Source organism: Muntiacus reevesi, chromosome 4, assembly GCF_963930625.1.
Source record: "Muntiacus reevesi chromosome 4, mMunRee1.1, whole genome shotgun sequence".
Taxonomy (NCBI): Eukaryota; Metazoa; Chordata; class Mammalia; order Artiodactyla; family Cervidae; genus Muntiacus; species Muntiacus reevesi.
In genome coordinates, this window is record NC_089252.1 from 59,458,995 (window position 1) to 59,478,910 (window position 19,916).

Sequence of the window (19,916 nt, forward strand, 5' to 3'; positions counted from 1 at the left end):
AGTGATTATTTAATCAGTAACCTTTTTGTACATTTAGACTGCTATTTATTTTATTTTATTTTATTTTATTTATTTATTTATTTTTTTTTTAATATTATTTTATTAGTTGGAGGCCAATCACTTTACAACATTTCAGTGGGTTTTGTCATACATTGACATGAATCAGCCATAGAGTTACATGTATTCCCCATCCCGATCCCCCCTCCCACCTCCCTCCCCACCCGACTCCTCAGGGTCCTCCCAGTTAGAATCCTTCCCTTTTCAAAACAAAAATTAATTCTCATATAGTTTTATCAATAATTCTATATAACAATGAATCAAAAAATAGAACCAATCTTAGACACCTTGAGAGATGAAAAATAATATTACTTTATAACTTATTTTATGCATCCAGCATGACCTTCATAAAAGACAAAGCAAGGGCATCACAAGGAAAATAATCAGATTAATCTCACAAATTAACAAAGACAGAGAATTCTGAACACAATATTTAGTTAGGTTCTTTTGGATAGCTTCTCTTCTGTCTCCTGCATTGGCAGGTGGGTTCTTTACCACTAGCGCCACCTGGGAAGCTAGCAATAAAATTTGAATTTTTGAAATTTTTGCTGAAAGAGTTTATGACCACGTCTTGAAAGTGCTCAATCTAGGGATAATTATGTCCCACTACTGAAGCAAAATCTTCTTCAATATTGAACTCAATGCACTGGACCCTTGAAATCTGAGGGTTTTCACTGCTAAGATAGGCACCATTCCTGGCCCAGTGGGTAAGCACCAAGCATTCTTCTCTCTAATTCGTCTGGCTATGTCTTTCCCCAGGCTCAGGAACTTACCTCAGATGCATGCACCAGTCAGTGCGCTGATGAGTAGTTGAAGGGAGTCCTCGGCAGTTCTCCAGCATTTCTTCCCTCAGTCTCTCATTTTCTCTCTCCCTCTACTTCCGCATCTCCATTTCCCTATGCCCTCACCACAGTCTTGCCACCCAGGTTTATAGGTGTATCTTCTGCAGTACTGTACTCTGAGTATTCTGGCTGTCTTAATGATCTCAGACCCTCAGCTGCACCTACACAACTCAGGAAGTCTACCAGGATTATTTGAGGCGTCCCTCTCTGAACCACAGATGGAAACTTTGAGAGGTAATAAATGTGAAAAATCCTAGGGCTCAGCCTCTCTGTGTCCCGTCTGTCACTGATCACTGTTGTTTCCGACATCTAGTGTCTTAAAAATAACTATTTCATGTTTTTTCTGCTTTGCTTGTTTTTTCAATAACTTTATGTGGATATCCACAGCAGTTTATTCATAATTTCAAATAACTGGAAACAGTGAAGACATCTCTTAATTAAGAGGAGAATAAACGAACTGTGATACACCCCTAAAATGCACTGTTGTGTGTTTGTGCTACTTCAGTCGTGTCTGACTCTTTGTGACCCAATGAACTGTAGTCTGCCAGGCTCCTCTGTCCATGCGATTCCCCGGACAAGAACACTGGAGTGGTTTTCCATTTCCTACTCCAGGAGATCTTCTTGACATGGGGCTTAAACCTGCCTCTCATGGCTCCTGCATTGGCAAATGGATTCTTTACCGCTAGTGCCACCTGGGAGGCCCAAAATGCACTACTCAGAAATAAAATTAACAGGCCACTGATAGACACAATAATATGCATAAATCTCAAGTGCATGATACTAAAAGCAGAAAGTCATATTTGAAGACTGCATAATAGACATGCTCTTACATACAGAAAATACTAAATATTGAGACTAAAGCTGCTAGAACTAATTAAAAAATTTAACAAAGTTGCAGGATACAAAATCAATACACACAAATAGCTGAATTTACATATACTAACAATGAGTTATCCAAAATAGAAATTAAGAAATTAATTTCATATACAATAGCATCAAAAAGGATAAAACACTTAGGAATAAATTTAACCAAGAATATTTGCACACTAAAATATAGCTCCTTAATGAAAAAACTGAATAAACATGAGTGATAAGATATCTATGTTCATGAATTGTAGGAATAAGTATTGTTAAAATGAACACAATAGGAAAACCACTTCATGGTTTCAATACACACCCAATGACGTTTTTAACAGAAATACAAAAATCATCATAAAATTCATGACTCTAATAGTCAAAGAAATTTGAGAAAGTAGAATAAAGTTGAAGACATCTCACTTTCTAATTTCAAAATATATTACAAAATGCACTAATCAAAACAGTATGGTACTGACATAAAAACAGACATATAGACCAATGAACAGAATAAAAAGTCTGGAAAAAAAAACATGCATATATCATTAACTTACCTTTGAAAAGGGAGCCATGAGTAAAATATGTGGAAAAGAAAATATCTTCTTTGAGTTGGTAAAACTGGATACCTCTATGACAAAGTATGAAATTAGAACTTTGTTGTGTTTTGAATATTTGTGTCAAGTGTGATAATATTGTGAAGCCTTTGGGAAATGATCAGATAATAAGGGCAGAGTCTGAATGAGTGAATTCCATGAACTTCTGAAAAAGGAATTTTGGTAAGGATGGTGAACATTTTTGGAAACCTATACACTATTGTAAGGAATATAAATTGGTGCAGTTCAGTTCAGTTCAGTTCTGTCACTCAGTCGTGTCCGACTCTTTGCGATCCCATGAGCTGCAGCACACCAGGCCTCCCTCTCCAACACCAACTCCTGAAGCCCGCCCAAACTCGTGTCCATTGAGTCGGTGATGCCACCCAACCATCTTATCCTCTACTGCCCCCTTCTCTTCCTGCCCTCAACCTTTCCCAGCATCAGGGTCCTTTCAAAATGAGTCAGCTCTTCGCATCAGGTGGCCAAAGTATTGGAATTTCAGTTTCAAAATCAGTCCTACCAATGAACACCCAGGACTGATCTCCTTTAGGATGGACTGATTGGATTTCCTCACAGTCCATGGGACTCTCAAGGGTCTTCTCCAACACCAGAGTTCAAAAGCATCAATTCTTTGGTGCTCAGCTTTCTTTATAGTCCAACTCTATTTCTCCCAAGCGTGTCAAAGGACACTGGAGTTTTTATCCTTTCTAGTCACATTTACAATTGTCTTAGAATTGGAATGTGCCCAAGGCTGATTCTTGCTTAATTAAATTCACTGTGATTTTCCAGTAAATTTTAATAGTGTTTCTATATGTAAAGATACTATTAGATCACATCTCAGAATTAGGGACAGAAAGATGAAACATGAAACATGGGGCAAAAAGACAGTTTGAGAACCATGTTGAGACTATTGGCAGTCAAAAGCAAAATATTAGCCCAATCATTTTGTTTCAGTGAACATTAATTTATCATGTATTTCCCCTCTTGCCACAGCAAGTTTATCCTCTCTTTTTATTTATAGTTTAGTTTATATTGCCTACACGTTGGCAATATATACAAAAATTTTATAATCAAATCATATAGAATGATTAATTTTATCCAATTATTAGCTTTCTTTTAATTTAAGATACCTATTTTATTACACAAGAGCTTCCCTGGTGGCTGGGTGGTAAAGAGTCTGCCTGCCAACATAGGAGACATGGATTTGATCTCTGCGTCGGGAAGATCCCATTGGAGAAAGGAATGGAAACCCACTCTAGTATTCTTGCCTAGGAGATCCCATAGACAAAGGAACTTAGCGGGCTAAAGTCCATGGGGCACAAAGAGTCAGAAACAGCTGAACAGGTATGCAATGTGCAGCATTTTATTACACAAACTATGCTATGGGTTCAGTTCAGTTCGGTTTAGTCGCTCAGTCGTGTCTGACTCTTTGTGACCCCATGAACCGCAACACGCCCAGCCTCCCTGTCCATCACATCTCTCGGAGCCCACCCAAACTGATGTCCATTGAGTGGGTGATGCCATCCAACCATCTCAACCTCTGTCTTCCCCTTCTCCTCCTGCCCTTAATCTTTCTCAGGATCAGGATCTTTTCAAATGAGTCAGCTCTTCCCATCAGGTGGCCAAAGTATTGGAGTTTCAGCTTCAAACATCAGTGTTTCCAATGAATATTCAGGACTTATTTTCTTTAGGACTGAGTGGTTTGATCTCCTTGCAGTCCAAGGGACTCTCAAGAGTCTTTTCCAATGCCACAGTTCAAAAGCATCAATTTTTTGGCACTCGGCTTCCTTTATAGTCCAACTCTCACATCGATACATAACTACTGGAAAAACCATAGCCTTGAAGATGGATCTTTGTTGGCAAAGTTTGTCTCTGCTTTTCAATATGCTGTCTAGGTTGGTCATAATTTTCCTTCTAAGAAGTAAGCGTCTTTTAATTTAAGGGTTGCAATCACCATCTGCAGTGATTTTGGATCCCAAAAAAATAAAGTCTGACACTGTTTCCACTGTTTCCCCATCTATTTGCCATGAAGTGATGGGACCAGGTGCCACAATCTTAGTTTTCTGAATGTTGAGCTTTAAGCCAACTTTTTCACTCTCACTTTCACCAAGAGACTCTTTAGTTCTTCTTCACTTTCTGCCATGAGGGTGGTGTCATCTGCATATCTGAGGTTATTTATATTTCTCCTGGCAATCTTGATTCCAGCTTGTGCTTCTTCCAGTCCAGCGTTTCTCATGATGTACTCTGGATATAAGTTAAATAAGCAGGATGACAACATACAGCCTTGACATATTCTGTGTCCTATTTGGAACCAATCTGTTGTTCCATATCCAGTTATAACTGTTGCTTCCTGACCTGCTTATAGGTTTCTCAAGAGGCAGGTCAGGTAGTCTGGTATTCCCATCTCTTTCAGAATTTTCCACAGTTTATTGTGATCCACACTGTTAAATGCTGTGGCATAGTCAATAAAGCAGAAATAGATGGTTTTCTTGGAACTCTCTTGCTTTTTCAATGATCCAGTGGATGTTGGCAATCTGATCTCTAGTTCCTTTGCCTTTTCTAAAACCAGCTTGAACATCTGGAAGTTCATGGTTCACGTGTTGCTGAAGCCTGGCTTGGAGAATTTTGAGATTACTTTACTAGTGTGTGAGAAGAGTGCAACTGTGTGGTAGTTTGAACATTCTTTGAGATTGCCTTTCTTTGGGATTGAATGAAAACTGACCTTTTCCAGTCCCGTGGACACTGCTATGCTATAGCCAAAAACTATGCTATAGGTAGAGACACAGCAATTAATAAAACAGGGGAATACACCATGTAAAACTTTCCACAGAGATCTTACATTCTCATAATGGAGTCAGACAATATAAAAGGTAACAATTTAATACTTAAGTTGTAATCCTATTTAGCACTTATAAAACAAAAAATAGAGTACTGTGACAGAAATAAGAGGGAGAATTCTACTATGAATAACATAATCAGATAAGGTATTTCCTAAAAGATGATGTTGAATCTGATGTCCAAAAGGTAGGAAGTGACTGCCATCATTTACTGACAGTAAAATTATGTAAACATTTACTAAGTAAAATAATCTCACTTCAGACATCTCTTGTCTTGATCTAGGTTTTAATGGAAATGTTTTCAATCTTTCAATGTTAAGTATGATGTGACATGTGAATTCATCATATGCCACATGTATTATGCTCAGGAACATTCCTTCAATACACTATTTATTGAGAGATTTTATTTTTTTTCTATGAAAGGATGTTGAATTTTGATATTATCATTGACCAGCACAAAAAAGCAATTAAGACTACTTTCCCATCTGGATTCCTTTTATTTGTCTTTTCTTTTCTGAGTGCCATGCTAGTAATTTCAAAACAATATTGTTGAATAATAGTGGCAAAAAGTGGGCACCCTTGACTTGTTCCTGATCTCAGAGGAAATGCTTTTACTTTTTCCATTTAGTTTTACCATTGAGAATAATGTTTGCTGTCTGTTTATCCTTTATGACCTTTATTATGTTGAGATAGGTTCCTTCTATGTCCACTTTGTGAAGAGATTTTTTTTTTAATCATAAGTGAGTGTTGAATTTTGTCTAAAGCTTTTCCTGCTTCTATTGAGATGATCATACAGCTTTTATCTTTCAATTTGTTAATATAGTATATCACATTGATTAACTTGCATATATTGAAGAATCCTTGCATCCATGAGATAAACCCCACTTGATCATGGTGTATATTCATTTTAGTGTATTGTTTGATTCTGTTTGTTAGTATTTTGTTGAGAGATTTTGCATCTATATTCATCAGTGATATTGGCCTATAGTTTTTGTTTATTTGTTTGTTTGTTATGATATCTTTGTCTGGTGTTGGTATCAGGGTGATGGTGGCCTTGTAGAACGCATTTGGGAGTTTTCCTCCCTCTGCAGTTTTTTGAAAGAGAAGGATAGGTGTTAGGTCTTCTTTAAACATTTGACAGAATCTGTCTATGAAGTCATCTAGCTCTGGGCTTTTGTTTGTTGGAAGAATTTTATCATGGTTTAAATTTCACTGTTTGGGACTGGTATATTTATATTTTCTATTTCTTCCTAATTCAGTCTTTGAATGTTCTACATTTCTAAGAATTTGTCCATTTCTCCCAGATTGTCCATTTTATTGGCATATAGTTGCTCTTAAAAGTCTTTTATGATCCTATATATTTCTGCAGTGTCTGTTGTAACTTTTCTACGTATAATTTTATTGATTTGGGTTTTCTTCCTTCTTTTCTTGATGAGTCTGGCAACTGGCTTATCAATTTTGTTTATTTTCTTTAAGAACCATCTTTTAGTTTTATTGATCTTTGCTATGTTTGCTTCATTTCTTTTTCATTTATTTCTGCTCTGATTTTCATTATTTCTTCTCTTCTACTTTGAGTTTTTTTAAACTGTAATTGTTTGCAGATGACATGATCCTATACATAGAAAACTTGATAGTTGCCACCAGAAAGCTACTAGAGCTAATCACTGAATTTGGTAAAGCCATAGAATACAAAATTAATACACAATGATCTCTTATATTCCTATATATTAACAATGGAAAATCAGGGACAGAAATTAAGGAAACAATACTCTCACTACTGCAACAACAACAACAACAAAAATAAAATACAATGAAACGTCTAGGAATAAATTACCTAAGGAGACAAAAGACCTGTATGCAGAAAAATATAAGATGCTGATGAAAGAAATCAAAGATGACACAAACAGATGGAGAGATATATCATGTTCTTGTGAAAGTAACTATACTACCCAAAGAAATCTTCAGATTCAGTACAATCCCTGTAAAATGACAAATGACATTTTCCACAGAACTATAATAAAAAAAATAATGTGCAATATGAATGCAAACACAAAAATCAAAAATAGCCAAAGCAATCTTGTGAAAGAAAAACAGACAGAGCTGGAGGAATCAGGTTCCCTGAATTTAGGCTATACTATAAAGCTACAGTAATCAAGACAGTACGGTATTGGTCTAAAAACAGAAATACAGTTCAGTGGAACAGATTGAAAATCCAGAGATAAACCCACATATCTAAAGACACTTTATCTTTGACAAAGGAATCAAGAATATAGAAAGGAGAAAAGGCAGCCTATTCAATAAGTGGTGCTGGGAAAACTGGACAGCTACATATTAAATAATGAAACTAAAATACTTCCTAACACCATACACACACACACACACACACACACACACACACACACACACACACACACATACACACACACACACAAAAAAAAACCTCAAAATGAATCAAAGACCTAAATATAAGGACAGACACTATAAAACTCATAGAGGAAAATGTAAGCAGAACAGTCTTTGACATGAATCGCAGTAAGATTCTCTTTGATCCACCTCCTAGAGTAGCATAAACAAAAACAAATGAATGAGACCTAAGTAAACTCAAAAGCTTTTGTACAGCAAAAGCAAACTATAAATAAAATGAAAAGACAAACCTCAGAATGGGAGAAAATAATTGCAAGTGAGGCAACTGACAAAGGATTAATCTCTAAAATATACAAGCAGTTCATATACCTCAGTATCAGAAAAACAACCAACCTAATAAAAAAAAAAATGGGTAAAAAAACCTAAACAGATATTTCTGCAAAGAAGAAATACAGATTGCCAAAAAACACATGTAAAGGTGCTCAACATCGCTCGTTATTCCATTCAGTTCAGTCGCTCAGTCATGTCCGACTCTTTGCGACCCTATGAATTGCAGCTCACCAGGCTTCCCTGTCCATCACCAACTCCCAGAGACTACTCAAACTCACGTCCATTAAGTCAGTGATGTCATCCAGCCATCTCATCCTCTGTCGTCCCCTTCTCCTCCTGCCCCCAATCCCTCCTAGCATCAAGGAGTTTTCCAATGAGTCAACTCTTCGCATGAGGTGGCCAAAGGATTGGAGTTTCAGCTTCAACGTCAGTTTCTCCAATGAACACCCAGGACTGATCTCCTTGATGATGGACTGGTTGGATCTCCTTGCAGTCCCAGGGACTCTCAACAGTCTTCTCCAACACAGACATACAAATCAAAATTACAATGAGGTATTGCCTCACACTGGTCAGAATGGCTGTCACTATAAATCTATTCATGTGGGATAAGGGTTCACTGTGGCAGAACAACTAAAGAAGCATGGTATCTGGGAAAGCATCCTAGAGAGAACAACACTTCACTGAGTTTCAAAGGAGAAATGAGAAAACAAGAGAAGATAAAAAATGATTCCATAAAAAACATGCTCATGTATAGTCACAAAAGTGTAATATCTGATTGAATAATCATTTCAGTTAATTTATCGATTCAAAACAAGGGTAACAATTTTTGAATTCGTCTGTATTCAGATTTTTTTTTTTTTTTTTTTTTTTGGTGTTAGTTCTCGAAGGTCTTGTATATCTTCATAGAACCATTTAATTTCAGCTTCTTCAGCATTAGTGGTTGGGGCATAGACTTGGATTATTGTAATGTTGAATGATTTGCCTTGGAAACTAACAGAGATCGTCTGTGGTTTTTGAGATTGAACCCAAGTACTGTCTTTCAGACTCTTTTGTTGACTATGAAGGTTACTCCATTTCTTCTAAGGGATTCTTGCCTATAGTAGTAGATATAGTGAAGTTGCTCAGTCATGTCTAACTCTTTGTGACACCATGGACTGTAGCATCCCAGTCTCCTCTATCCATGGGATTTCCCAGGCAAGGGTACTGGAGTGGATTGCCATTTCCTTCTCCAGAGGATCTTCCCGACCCAGGGATCAAACCTGGGTCTCCCATATTGCAGGCAGACACTTCACCATCTGAGCCACCAGGGAAGTGGCCATCTAAATTAAATTTGCCCACTCCATCCATTTGAGTTCATTCATTCCTAAGACATTGATGCTCACTCTTCTCATCACCTGTTTAACCATGCTACCTAATTCATATCTCCAAATATTTATCAATTTAACATTTATTAAAATTGTTTTTAAAATTTCACAAATAACATTATTCCTTCCTAGATGTTCTCTATCTCAATATATGGTATAAAAGTGTTTAAGGAAAGAAAATATTATCATTGCAAGAAGAGCACCTATCATTTATTATGCAAAATTGTATGCAGAAACTGTATACATATAACATTAATTATATATATATATATATGCATTTTTAGATACACTTATATACATCCATACACACACACACACACACACACACACACATATAATCACAATTAACATATAGCATTCTTTACAAGTATTATGTATTCTAACAAGTATTATGATCCTTATGTTATAACTGAAGAGACAACTAAGAATATTTAATTTTCTCAAATCACATATTTCTGAGGGACTAATTAAAAACTATTTGACTTCAAAACTCATGTGATTCCAGATGTTTGTCAGTTTTTATAAACTTGAGTTTAAAATAATTTCCTCCATGATGAAGCAACTTACACATTTGAAAAACTTGTCTTCTATTATTAACTATTATAGATTTACCTTTCAGAGACTTGTAAACAGTCAGCAAAAATGTCTCTTCAATCCGAATGTGACCATCAAAGACAGAAATCTGCATTGTTTCTTAAAGACATATTTGATGTCAGATGAATATGTCTGTCCACTACAAAGTATTTCAATTTTTTTTAAACTGTTATTATTATCATGGTAGCTCTGACTTTAAAGGAATTCTATGATTTAAACAGGAAAAAAAAATCCACATTAGAGTAATCCATCAAAAAGGCAAAGCTATATCACATAAGAGATTAGTGACTATTTAAAGGGAGAATTCTTCCCTGTAATTAACTTATTTTGTAGTAACTTCAAAAAGGAAAATTTTCCACTTTTTTCCTGTGTATCTCATTATTCTTGGAAAATATAGCAAAACTAACTGTACTGAGCTATTGAGAGGCATACTTGAAACAGCTATTGCACCTCCTGAAAAAGTTATGACAGTTCTGAAGAGTATACCATCTTCTCCCTGAGAGAAACAAAGATCATGGGACATTTTATATCTTCCAACCGATATGTCATGAAGTCACACAATAAGAGTCCACCCAAGGCAGATTCTTGCTTCATTATATTTAATGTGATTTTCCACCAAATTTAAGAATGACATCTGCATGTAATGATACTATTAGACTAATCATATAGTTAGGGACAGAAAGATGTAACAAAGGAAAGAAACAAAGCTTCAGAAACATTATGGAACATTTGCTGACAGAGAATAAATTATTAGTCCTGTCATTTTGTTCCAAGGTAAATGAATTTACTACTTATTTCCCCACTTATTTATAAAAATATTTTCTTTCCTTTTGTCTAATCCTTAATTGTTTCTGCCTATAACTCTGGGTTAAACTTTTTTTTTTTTTAGTTAAAAAAAGCAACCATTTTATAAATATCTCAAAATTAAGGTGTCTGTGTGTGTGTGTGTGTGTGTGTGTGTGAGTCACTCAGTCATATCTGACTCTTTGTGACTGCATGAACTGGAACCCACCCTGTTTCTTCTGTCTATGAAATTCTCCAAGCAAGAATACTGCAGTGGGTTTCCATTCCCTTCTCCAGGAGATCTTCCAAACCAAGGGACTGAACCCTGGTCTCCTGCACTGCAAGCAGACTCTTTACCATTGGAGCTTCCAGGGAAGATGACACCACATCATAAATTTGTTCCTTGAGAAATACTATCAAATCACGTGCTACAAGATGGTAGTGCCAGGACGTAAAGGATTCTTCTGTCCATTTATGTTTTTATGCCAGCAATAAACACAGTTACTACACAGCAGGTATTCAGTAAAAATAATGACTGAGTAACCATTTATGGTATCTATAATTTTCCTCTCTTGAAACTCCACATGGTTCCTTATTTCTACTTTTCTTAGTGTGTGTAAGGTAGAAACATGGAAATTCTGAAATTTTCTAGGAATGAAGCGCTATCTTTGAGAGAAATGAATCACATTTTATGAGTCTAATCCCCAACTTCCCAGTGGTCACGTACATTTGTGAGAGCTGGACCATAAAGAAGGAAGAAGGCCAAAGAATTGATGCCTTCAAACTGGCTGGAGAAGACTCCTGAAAGTCCCTTGGACTGCAAGGGAATCAAACCAGTCATTCTTAAGGGAGATAAACCCTGAATATTCACTGGAAGGACGGATGCTGAAGCTGAAGCTCTAGTATTTTGGTCATCTGATGTGAACAAATGACTCATTAGACAAGTCCCTGATGCTGGAAAAGATTGAAGGCAGAAGGAGAAGCAGATTCAGAGGATAAGATGGTGCGATGGCATCACTGATGTAATGAACAAGAACTTTGGCAAACACCAGGAGATGTTGAGGGACAGGGAGGCCTGGCATGCCACAGTCTATGAGATCACAAAGAGCTGGACAGGACTTGATGACTGAATAACAAAAATATCTCCAACTGTAGTGAACACTGGAAGTGCATGACTACCCAAAACTCTTTTCAACACAACTTGCATAAGCTATTAGTTTCCAAACTTTAAATCTACTTTCCTAATCTAAAATCCAAAGAGCTATGTTTCCCCACTACCCTGCGAATTGGATGAAGATATGTGATTTGAGCTTTGACAACCAGGAACATTTGTGCAAGTCTTTGAGCAGATATTGCCTTCTCCAACTGTGGTGTTGGAGAAGACTCCTAAGAGTCCCTTGGACTGCAAGGAGATTCAATCAGTCCACCCTAAAGGAAATCAGTCCTGAATATTCATTGGAAGCTCCAATACTTTGGCCACCTGATGAGAAGAACTGACTCATTGGAAAAGACCCTGATGCTGGGAAAGATTGAAGGCAGAAGGAGAAGGGGATGATAGAGGGTGAGATGGTTGGATGGCATTGCCTACTTGATGGACATGAGTTTGAGTAAACTCCAGGAGTTTGTGATGGACAGGGAAGTCTGGCGTGCTGCAGTCCATGGGGTCACAAAGAGTCAGACATGACTGAGCGACTGAACTGAACTGAACTTGAGTGAATATTAGATATCATAAGCTAAGTAATTCTGAGAATCAGAGTGGTTCTGAGAGTGCTCAAAAATAGGACCTCAGTACCCAAATTCCAAAATCCAGCACATTTAAGGGAAAAATCCAAACTTGATGTGGGAAAGCATGTAATGTGTCATTTTCTATATGTCTCAATCTGCTCATTGGAAAAAAAAGAAAGGAGGATAGAGTTAGGCAGATTCAGAACCCTTTCAAGTCTATCTGTGATATTTTTTGTGCATGCTTGCATTTTTTTTTTAATAATTAAATAACAATTTTCAAGCATATCACTGCTACTTGGAAAACATCATGCAGTGGTAAGAGGATTGGATAATTACAGGGACCAAATAATCACCATAAGTTTTTCAGTCAGCGTGCTCCTATTTAAGATTTAAAACATCCTTGGAGAGAGAGCAGAGCACAGCAGTGGATAATGTTTGCTCTGGAAATTGACTGTGTTCAATTCCAACATCACCACTTATTATCTAGGTGGCCTTGGTCAACTTAGGAAATATCTCTGTGCCTCAGTTTCATTATTATTAGGATGGGAATACTAATAGTTTCTTTGGGTTTTCCAGGTGGTGCAGTTGTAAAGAATATGGATTCCAATGCAGGAGACCCAGGAGATGTGAGTTCAATCCCTGGGTCAAGAAGATTCCCTGGAGTAGGAAAGTGGCAATCCACTCCAGTGTTCTTGCCTGGAAATTCCCATGGATGGAGGAATCTGGTGGGCTACATTCCATGTGGTCACAAAGACTCGAAAATGACTGAGAAACTGAGCACACACAGATGCACTAATAGTGTCTATCTCTTAGGACTGCTGTTTTATTGCAAACAAAGTACTTAAAAGTTCCTTGACATCTCATAAAGGTTGATAAAACAATGCTGATAATTAACTTTTTGGAGTGTTTCACTATGAAACAGAAGGTTGGGATTTTGCTAATTTAATAAATAGTATTATTAAATATTAATAACAAAGCTAGTGAAGGTAATTCCAGTTGAGCTATTTCAAATTCTCAAAGATGATGCTCTGAAAGTGTTGCACTCAATAGGCCAGCAAATTTTGAAAATGCAGCAGTGGGCACAGGACTGGAAAATGTCAGTCTTCATTCCAATCCCAAAGAAAAGCAATGTCCAAGAATGTTCAAACTACTGCACAATTGCACTCATCTCACATGCTAGCAAAGTAATGCTCAAAATTCTCCAAGCCAGACTTGAACAATACATGAACTGTGAACTTCCAGATGTTCAAGCTGGTTTTAGAAAAAACAGAGGAACCAGAGATCAAATTGCCAACATCCACTGGATTACTGAAAAAGCAAGAGAGTTCCAGAAAAACATATTTCTGCTTTATTGACTATGCCAAAGCCTTTGTCTATGTGGATCAACACAAACTGTGGAAAATTCTGAAAGAGATGGGAATACCAGACCACCTGACCTGCCTCTTGAGAAACCTGTATGTAGGTCAGGAAGCAACAGTTAGAACTGGACATGGAGCAACAGACTGGTTCCAAATAGGTAAAGGAGTATGTAAAGGCTATATATTGTCACCCTGCTTATTTAACTTATATGCAGAGTACATCATGAGAAGTGCTGGGCTGAAGGAAGCACAAGCTGTAATCAAGATTGCTGGGAGAAATATAAATAACCCCAGATATGAAGATCACACCACACTTATGGCAGAAAGCAAAGAACTAAAGAACCTCTTGATGGAAATGAAAGAGGAGAGTGAAAAAGCTGACTTAAAGTGCATCATTCAGAAAACAAAGATCATGGCATCTGGTCTCATCACTTCATGGCAAATAGATGGAGAAACAGTGGAAACAGTGGCAGACTATTTTTTTTGGCCTTCAAAATCACTGCAGATGGTGACTGCAGTCATGAAATTAAAAGACGCTTGTTCCTTGGAAGAAAAGTTATGATCAACCTAGATAACATATTAAAAAGCAGAGACATTACTTTGCCAACAAAAGTTCATCTAGTCAAGGCTATGATTTTTCCAGTGGTCATATATGGATGTGAGATTTGGACTATAAACAAAGCTGAGCGCTGAAGACTCAATACTTTTGAACTGTGGTGGTGGAGAAGACCCTGGAGAGTCCCTTGGACTTCAAGGAGATCCAATCAGTCCATCCTAAAGGAAATTAGCACTGAATATTTATTGGAAGGACTGATGTTGAAGTTGAAACTCCAAGACTTTGGCCACCTGATGTGAAGAACTGACTTATTGGAAAAGGCCCTGATGCTGGGAAAGATTGAAGGCAGGAGGAGAAGGGGATGTCAGAGGATGAGATGGTTGAGTGGCATCACCAACTCGATGGACATGAGTTTGAGTAAACTCCGGGAGTTTGTGATGGGCAGGGAGGTCTGGCGTGCTGCAATCCGTGGGGTCACAAATAGTTGGACACGACTGAGCAACTGACCTGAACTGAACTGCATTAGTATGCACGACGTCAAGGATAGAAGAGAATATTGCATTTACAACTCACAAATCGCTGTTTGGACATAGGATAAGATTGTCTGCCTTAGGAATGATTTTATTATACACGAGTATAATATTTACCTGTGGGAGAATGTTTTGACCTATAGCAAGCAGAAAAAGAGATTAAAAAGCACAAAATGAAAGAAAAGACTGAAAACACAGAACATATTACAGTAAAGCAAAGCAGAGAAAATTCAAAAGGAAGCGAAGCATTGATTCCTCAGATCCTTCATCTGATGTTAAGGATAAAGTGAAACAAGAGAAAAGAATCATACTATGACAGATTCAGAACCAAGCCTTCAAGTATTAATAATTCATTTCCTGGGAAATCATAGAATCATTAGACGGACCTTTGCTAGCAAAGAAACGTCTCTGCTTTTTAATATGTTCTCTAGGTTGGTCATGGCTTTTCTTCCAAGGAGCAAATGTGTTTTAATTACATGGCTGCAGTCACCTTTTGCAGTGATTTTGGAGACCTCCAAAAGAAAGTCTCTCACTGTTTCCATTGTTTACCCATCTATTTGCCATGAAGTGATGAGAATGGATGTTATGATCTTAGTTTTTTTTTAATATTGCAACTCGGACATTAACCTTTTTCAATATTAACAAGCTAAGCAATATGGGCAAAATAATATAAGCATCTTGCAGATAAAAAACAAGACATACACTTTAAATGTTAACTTGAATCATCCATGAGTGAGGAGGATTAAATCAAGATTTTATATCTTATTTCTTGCTTTAGTTTTCTGAAATGTCTATTGAGTACTAAATTCTGAAAGATTACATTAATTGAGAGAGAATCATAAGAGTATCTTTCACTAAAAAATAAATGTAACAATTTACTAGTAGCTTAACTCAACATTAGAATGTAAATCTATAGTCTAAATAGAGATATTTTACACCAAAAACTAAATATATTCTCCTAAGAAATTGTGACAAGTTTGAAAATATATATCAAACAAAATACAGCATAGGAATTTAGGAAAATCTTAAAAATATACTTGAATCATTGAAAGTACTTGCATAATAAATGTTTTTTTTTTTATCATGCCTAAGGTATTAATTCTGAGGAGAAATTTAATACACTTACATAATTAAACATGACTTTCCTTGAAAGAGCAAGTCTTCATTAAAAATGGATCATACATTTCCATGCTGCCTCATTTTCTTTTTCTGATCCAGAGCTTTTTCATGGCATTTTGCATCTCTCCATTTCTCAGAGTATAGATTAGAGGGTTCAACATAGGGGTCATAATGGTGTAAAACACGGCCAAGGATTTATCAATGGGTAAGGTGGAAGGAGGTCTCACATACATAAAAATGCAGGGCACAAAAAAGAGGAGCACAACAGTGATGTGGGAACCACAGGTGGATAAGGCTTTCAGTCTCCCTTCCTGACTAAGATTCTTTAGGGAGCGCAGAATGACCCCATAGGAGATGAATAAGAGCACAAAAATGACCACACAGATTGCTCCATCATTGAAAACCACAATGAGGCCAATAATGTAGGTGTCAGTGCAGGCAAGTTTTAACAAAGGGTACATGTCACAGATGAAGTGGTCAATGACATTGGGGCCACAGAAGGGAAGGTTGTAAGCTAAGAGTAGTTGAACTACTGCATGTAAAAACCCACCAACCCAGGCCAACAGCAGCAGCAGAACACACAGCCGCTGATTCATGATTGTCAAATAATGCAAGGGTTTGCAGATGGCCACGTAGCGGTCATAGGCCATGACCACCAGGAGTAAAATCTCAGCACCACCAAATAAGTGCTCTATAAAAAGCTGAGCCATGCAAGCTTCAAAAGAAATGGTTTTCTTCTCACACACTAAGTCTATAATCATATTTGGAGTGATCGTAGTAGAATAAACAGCATCCATAAATGATAAGTAGCCAAGAAAGAAGTACATAGGGGCATCCAGGGTTGCACTGAACACGACAGTCATGACAATGAGTAGGTTGCCCACCATCGTCACAATGTAGATGAGCAAGAACACAACAAATAATATTTTCTGACCCTCAGTGCTCTGAGTGAGTCCTACGAGGACAAATTCAGTTACGTTGTTCCTTCGTTCCATAGGTTCTTCTTCATTTTATTTCAGAGTTTAGGACAGAATTACTTGTAAATATAATCATTATTAGTGACTTCCTGAAGCCTTAAGTTAATTTGTTTATTTGTTCAAGTAATAAGTAGTATGGTTTATTATGCTCCAGTACTTTCAGACATCATAAGATGAGGCTGATTCATAACTTCAACAATCTTGTACACTAATGGAGAGGCAAGTCATTAAGAGACATATATGGGAAAAGAGCACATAATTAAGTAAACGAGTTGCCACAACTACCTTCCCATCTGGAAGCTAATAAAATTGCACATGTAATTAATAACATATAAAAACAAAAATTCATAAAAGCTTAATAAGAAAATTAAAGCAATGTATGTTGCATATTTGCATTCTGGTCAATAAAGGAAATGACTTTCTATATTCTCATGATGAGGGATGCTTCTTAACCAATCACTGATATCCCAAATAGGTATATTTTGACAATTTCAAATTTTTTTAAGGATTTAGGAAGATACCATGATGTCAATAGGTGAAAGTAGTTTGTGGAAATCATTTATATTTTAGAGGATATATGCAGAGTTAATATCTAAAATAGACAAATATCACTAATAAATTAATAAATAAAAGACAAAAATATTTAAGAAAAATGTAAACAAATAATTCAAGAAAAACATATTTAAATAGCCAACAAACACATGATAGGATGCTGAAACTCACTTGTGAATAGAAAAATACAAATTGGAGTAACAACTTGCTTACTATAGTATTATCTTGAGGTCGTGAAAGCCACTCAATCAAGTTCTACAGATGTTATGTCATCCTCTAATTTTCAAGCGATTAGTAAATAATGCTTAGAGAACATATCATTTACACCTAACATGAGACAAGAAATATCTGTTCATTAAAATGTCCTCAGACAGACAATTTCTTAGAATACTTGATGTTAGAGCTATGAGGGAAGCCCTGATGTTATAGAGGGTAAATTTATTATGAATCTTTATAATATGAAAATACCCAGATGAGCATTACAGTATTGAATCAATCTCCACACATTTTAGTAGTCACAAAGGATCCCTAAAATTGTTCCATAAGAGAATCATGTAGAAGAAATTTTGAATGTCTTGAATTCATGCACCACCAGTGAACGCATGAAAAGTGTAAAGCTTAATTCAGAAACAAGTATATAAATGCACTTTCTGGATTACCTACATGAAACCTTCATTTGATCCCTGTTCTTTTCTGTGATTCCTTCTCTCTTGTTCTTCAGGCACTGGTTATATCTCCAAGAACAAAGAAAGCCAGTTATATGCAGCATCATTGGACACTGAACTTTCTCCATTAGTCAAGCTCTTTTGATCCTTGCAGGAAGTTCACTGTCTCTGTCATTCAGAAAAACATTACTTTTCAAATTGCTTGGATTTTCAAAATGAATATGAATATTATACAAAGAACTCTGAATCTTAATTGTGAATAGAAAATAAAAATAGTCATTATTGGCAGGTTTTGTCCTGATGACAAACAAAAGTTAAATCAGCATTTTGGTTGTAGAGAAAACTCCAAATTGTATATGAATACTTACATTTAAATTTTACTAAATTTCATGCATTTTGAAATAGTGAAATAGCCTTTACAACATTTTGATTTTCAATCAGTTATACTGTCCTATCTTCATATGGTATTGTTGACTTCTGGGTTTCCTGCAGAGTAAATAATAATTTCATATACATATTTCATTATATTATTGAATCCATTATTTCAAACTGTGAAGAAGTCTGCCATGTGATTACAGGTACAGACAAATAACCTCTGAGTAAAGGCAAAGGTGTACAAACCCTTTATCTACATCTAACTGCATCGCATATTACTGAGTTATTCAGTTGGTCCATCTCCAAGGTTGATTCTTCTCTAATTAAATCTTTGGGACCTTCCTCATAATTTTGAGAGTTGACTCTTTACCTCCAGAGATGCCACGAGGATAATCACCACATAGAACATGGCTTTCAGATCCCTATCCTCTGGGGGAACTATAATCTTGAGCTACCATTTCAAGAAACTAGAAGAAGAAAAGCAAAATAAATCCAGAAACCCTTGTAGAATGGAAATAATAAATAGAAAACAGAAGTCACAGAAGTAAATGTAATGGAAAAACTGAGAAAATACATAAGACCAAGAATTAGTTATTTTAAAATTTAATAAAATTGATTACATCCTAGCAAAACAGACTAAGAAAAACTAAGAACAAATTCCCAGTACCAAAAATAAAGACGGTGGGGTTCTGGTGCTCGCTGCCGGGGTGGGAGGCCAGAGCGAGCGTCTCGCGGCCGGAGAAGGGAGATGGCAGCGGAGTCGTGCGTTACCCAGGAGGGAATTAAGCAGCCAGAGAAGCCATGATCAAAGAAGACCTGCCGGCTGCTCCTGCGCGGCTTCACCACCAACAATGGCCGCCAACACCACATGGATGAGTTCTCCCGCAGAAATGTGCCTTCTGCGAGCTGCAGGTCTACACTTGGATGGATGCAACCTTGAAAGAATTGACTAGTTTGGTAAAAGAAGTATACCCAGAAGCCAGATGAAAATGCACACGCTTCAATTTTGCAGTTGTCTTTACAGATCTTAAACGTCCTGGCTATCGAGTAAAGGAGATTGGCAGCACCATGTCTGGGGGAAAGGGGCCTGATGACGCCCTGACCCTGCAGTTGCAGAAGTTCCAAATGGGAGACTATCTGCACATGGCGATCACCCCTGCACATCGGGCACCGCCTCCTTCAGAGCGCATGAGGCCCCATTAAATTGTACTTACTCTTCCCAGTCAATTCTGTAAAATAAACTTTCACCTCTTCCTCCCCTCCTTATTGCCATTAAGCCTTTAAACTCTATAAACAAATTGTAATGCATCTATTTGGAAATTAGATCTGGCTTTTCTATGGTATGAATATTAATAGAAAGTCCATATGTTTCAAATTCTGTAAAATATGAAAAGTGCTCTTAGCATTCTATGTAAAACTGTAGTGTTAAAATATATCTTG

The 19,916-nt window shown here is 36.8% G+C and overlaps 1 protein-coding gene and 1 pseudogene across 1 annotated transcript; one reads left to right on the plus strand and one right to left on the minus strand.

Moving 5' to 3' along the window:
- Positions 1–15,984: 15,984 nt before the first annotated feature.
- LOC136167701 (olfactory receptor 4A47-like) lies at positions 15,985–16,902 on the minus strand. The gene has a single exon (XM_065935212.1). It carries the CDS (start codon positions 16,900–16,902, stop codon positions 15,985–15,987), a length of 918 nt encoding a protein of 305 aa, XP_065791284.1.
- Positions 16,903–19,209: 2,307 nt separating this feature from the next.
- On the plus strand, positions 19,210–19,679 carry LOC136167702 (histone deacetylase complex subunit SAP18 pseudogene; annotated as a pseudogene).
- Positions 19,680–19,916: the final 237 nt, after the last annotated feature.

Bases quoted from the DNA above. Each gene is read 5' to 3' on its own strand.
- LOC136167701 (XM_065935212.1), bottom strand. From the start codon at position 16,902: ATGGAACGAAGGAACAACGTAACTGAATTTGTCCTCGTAGGACTCACT.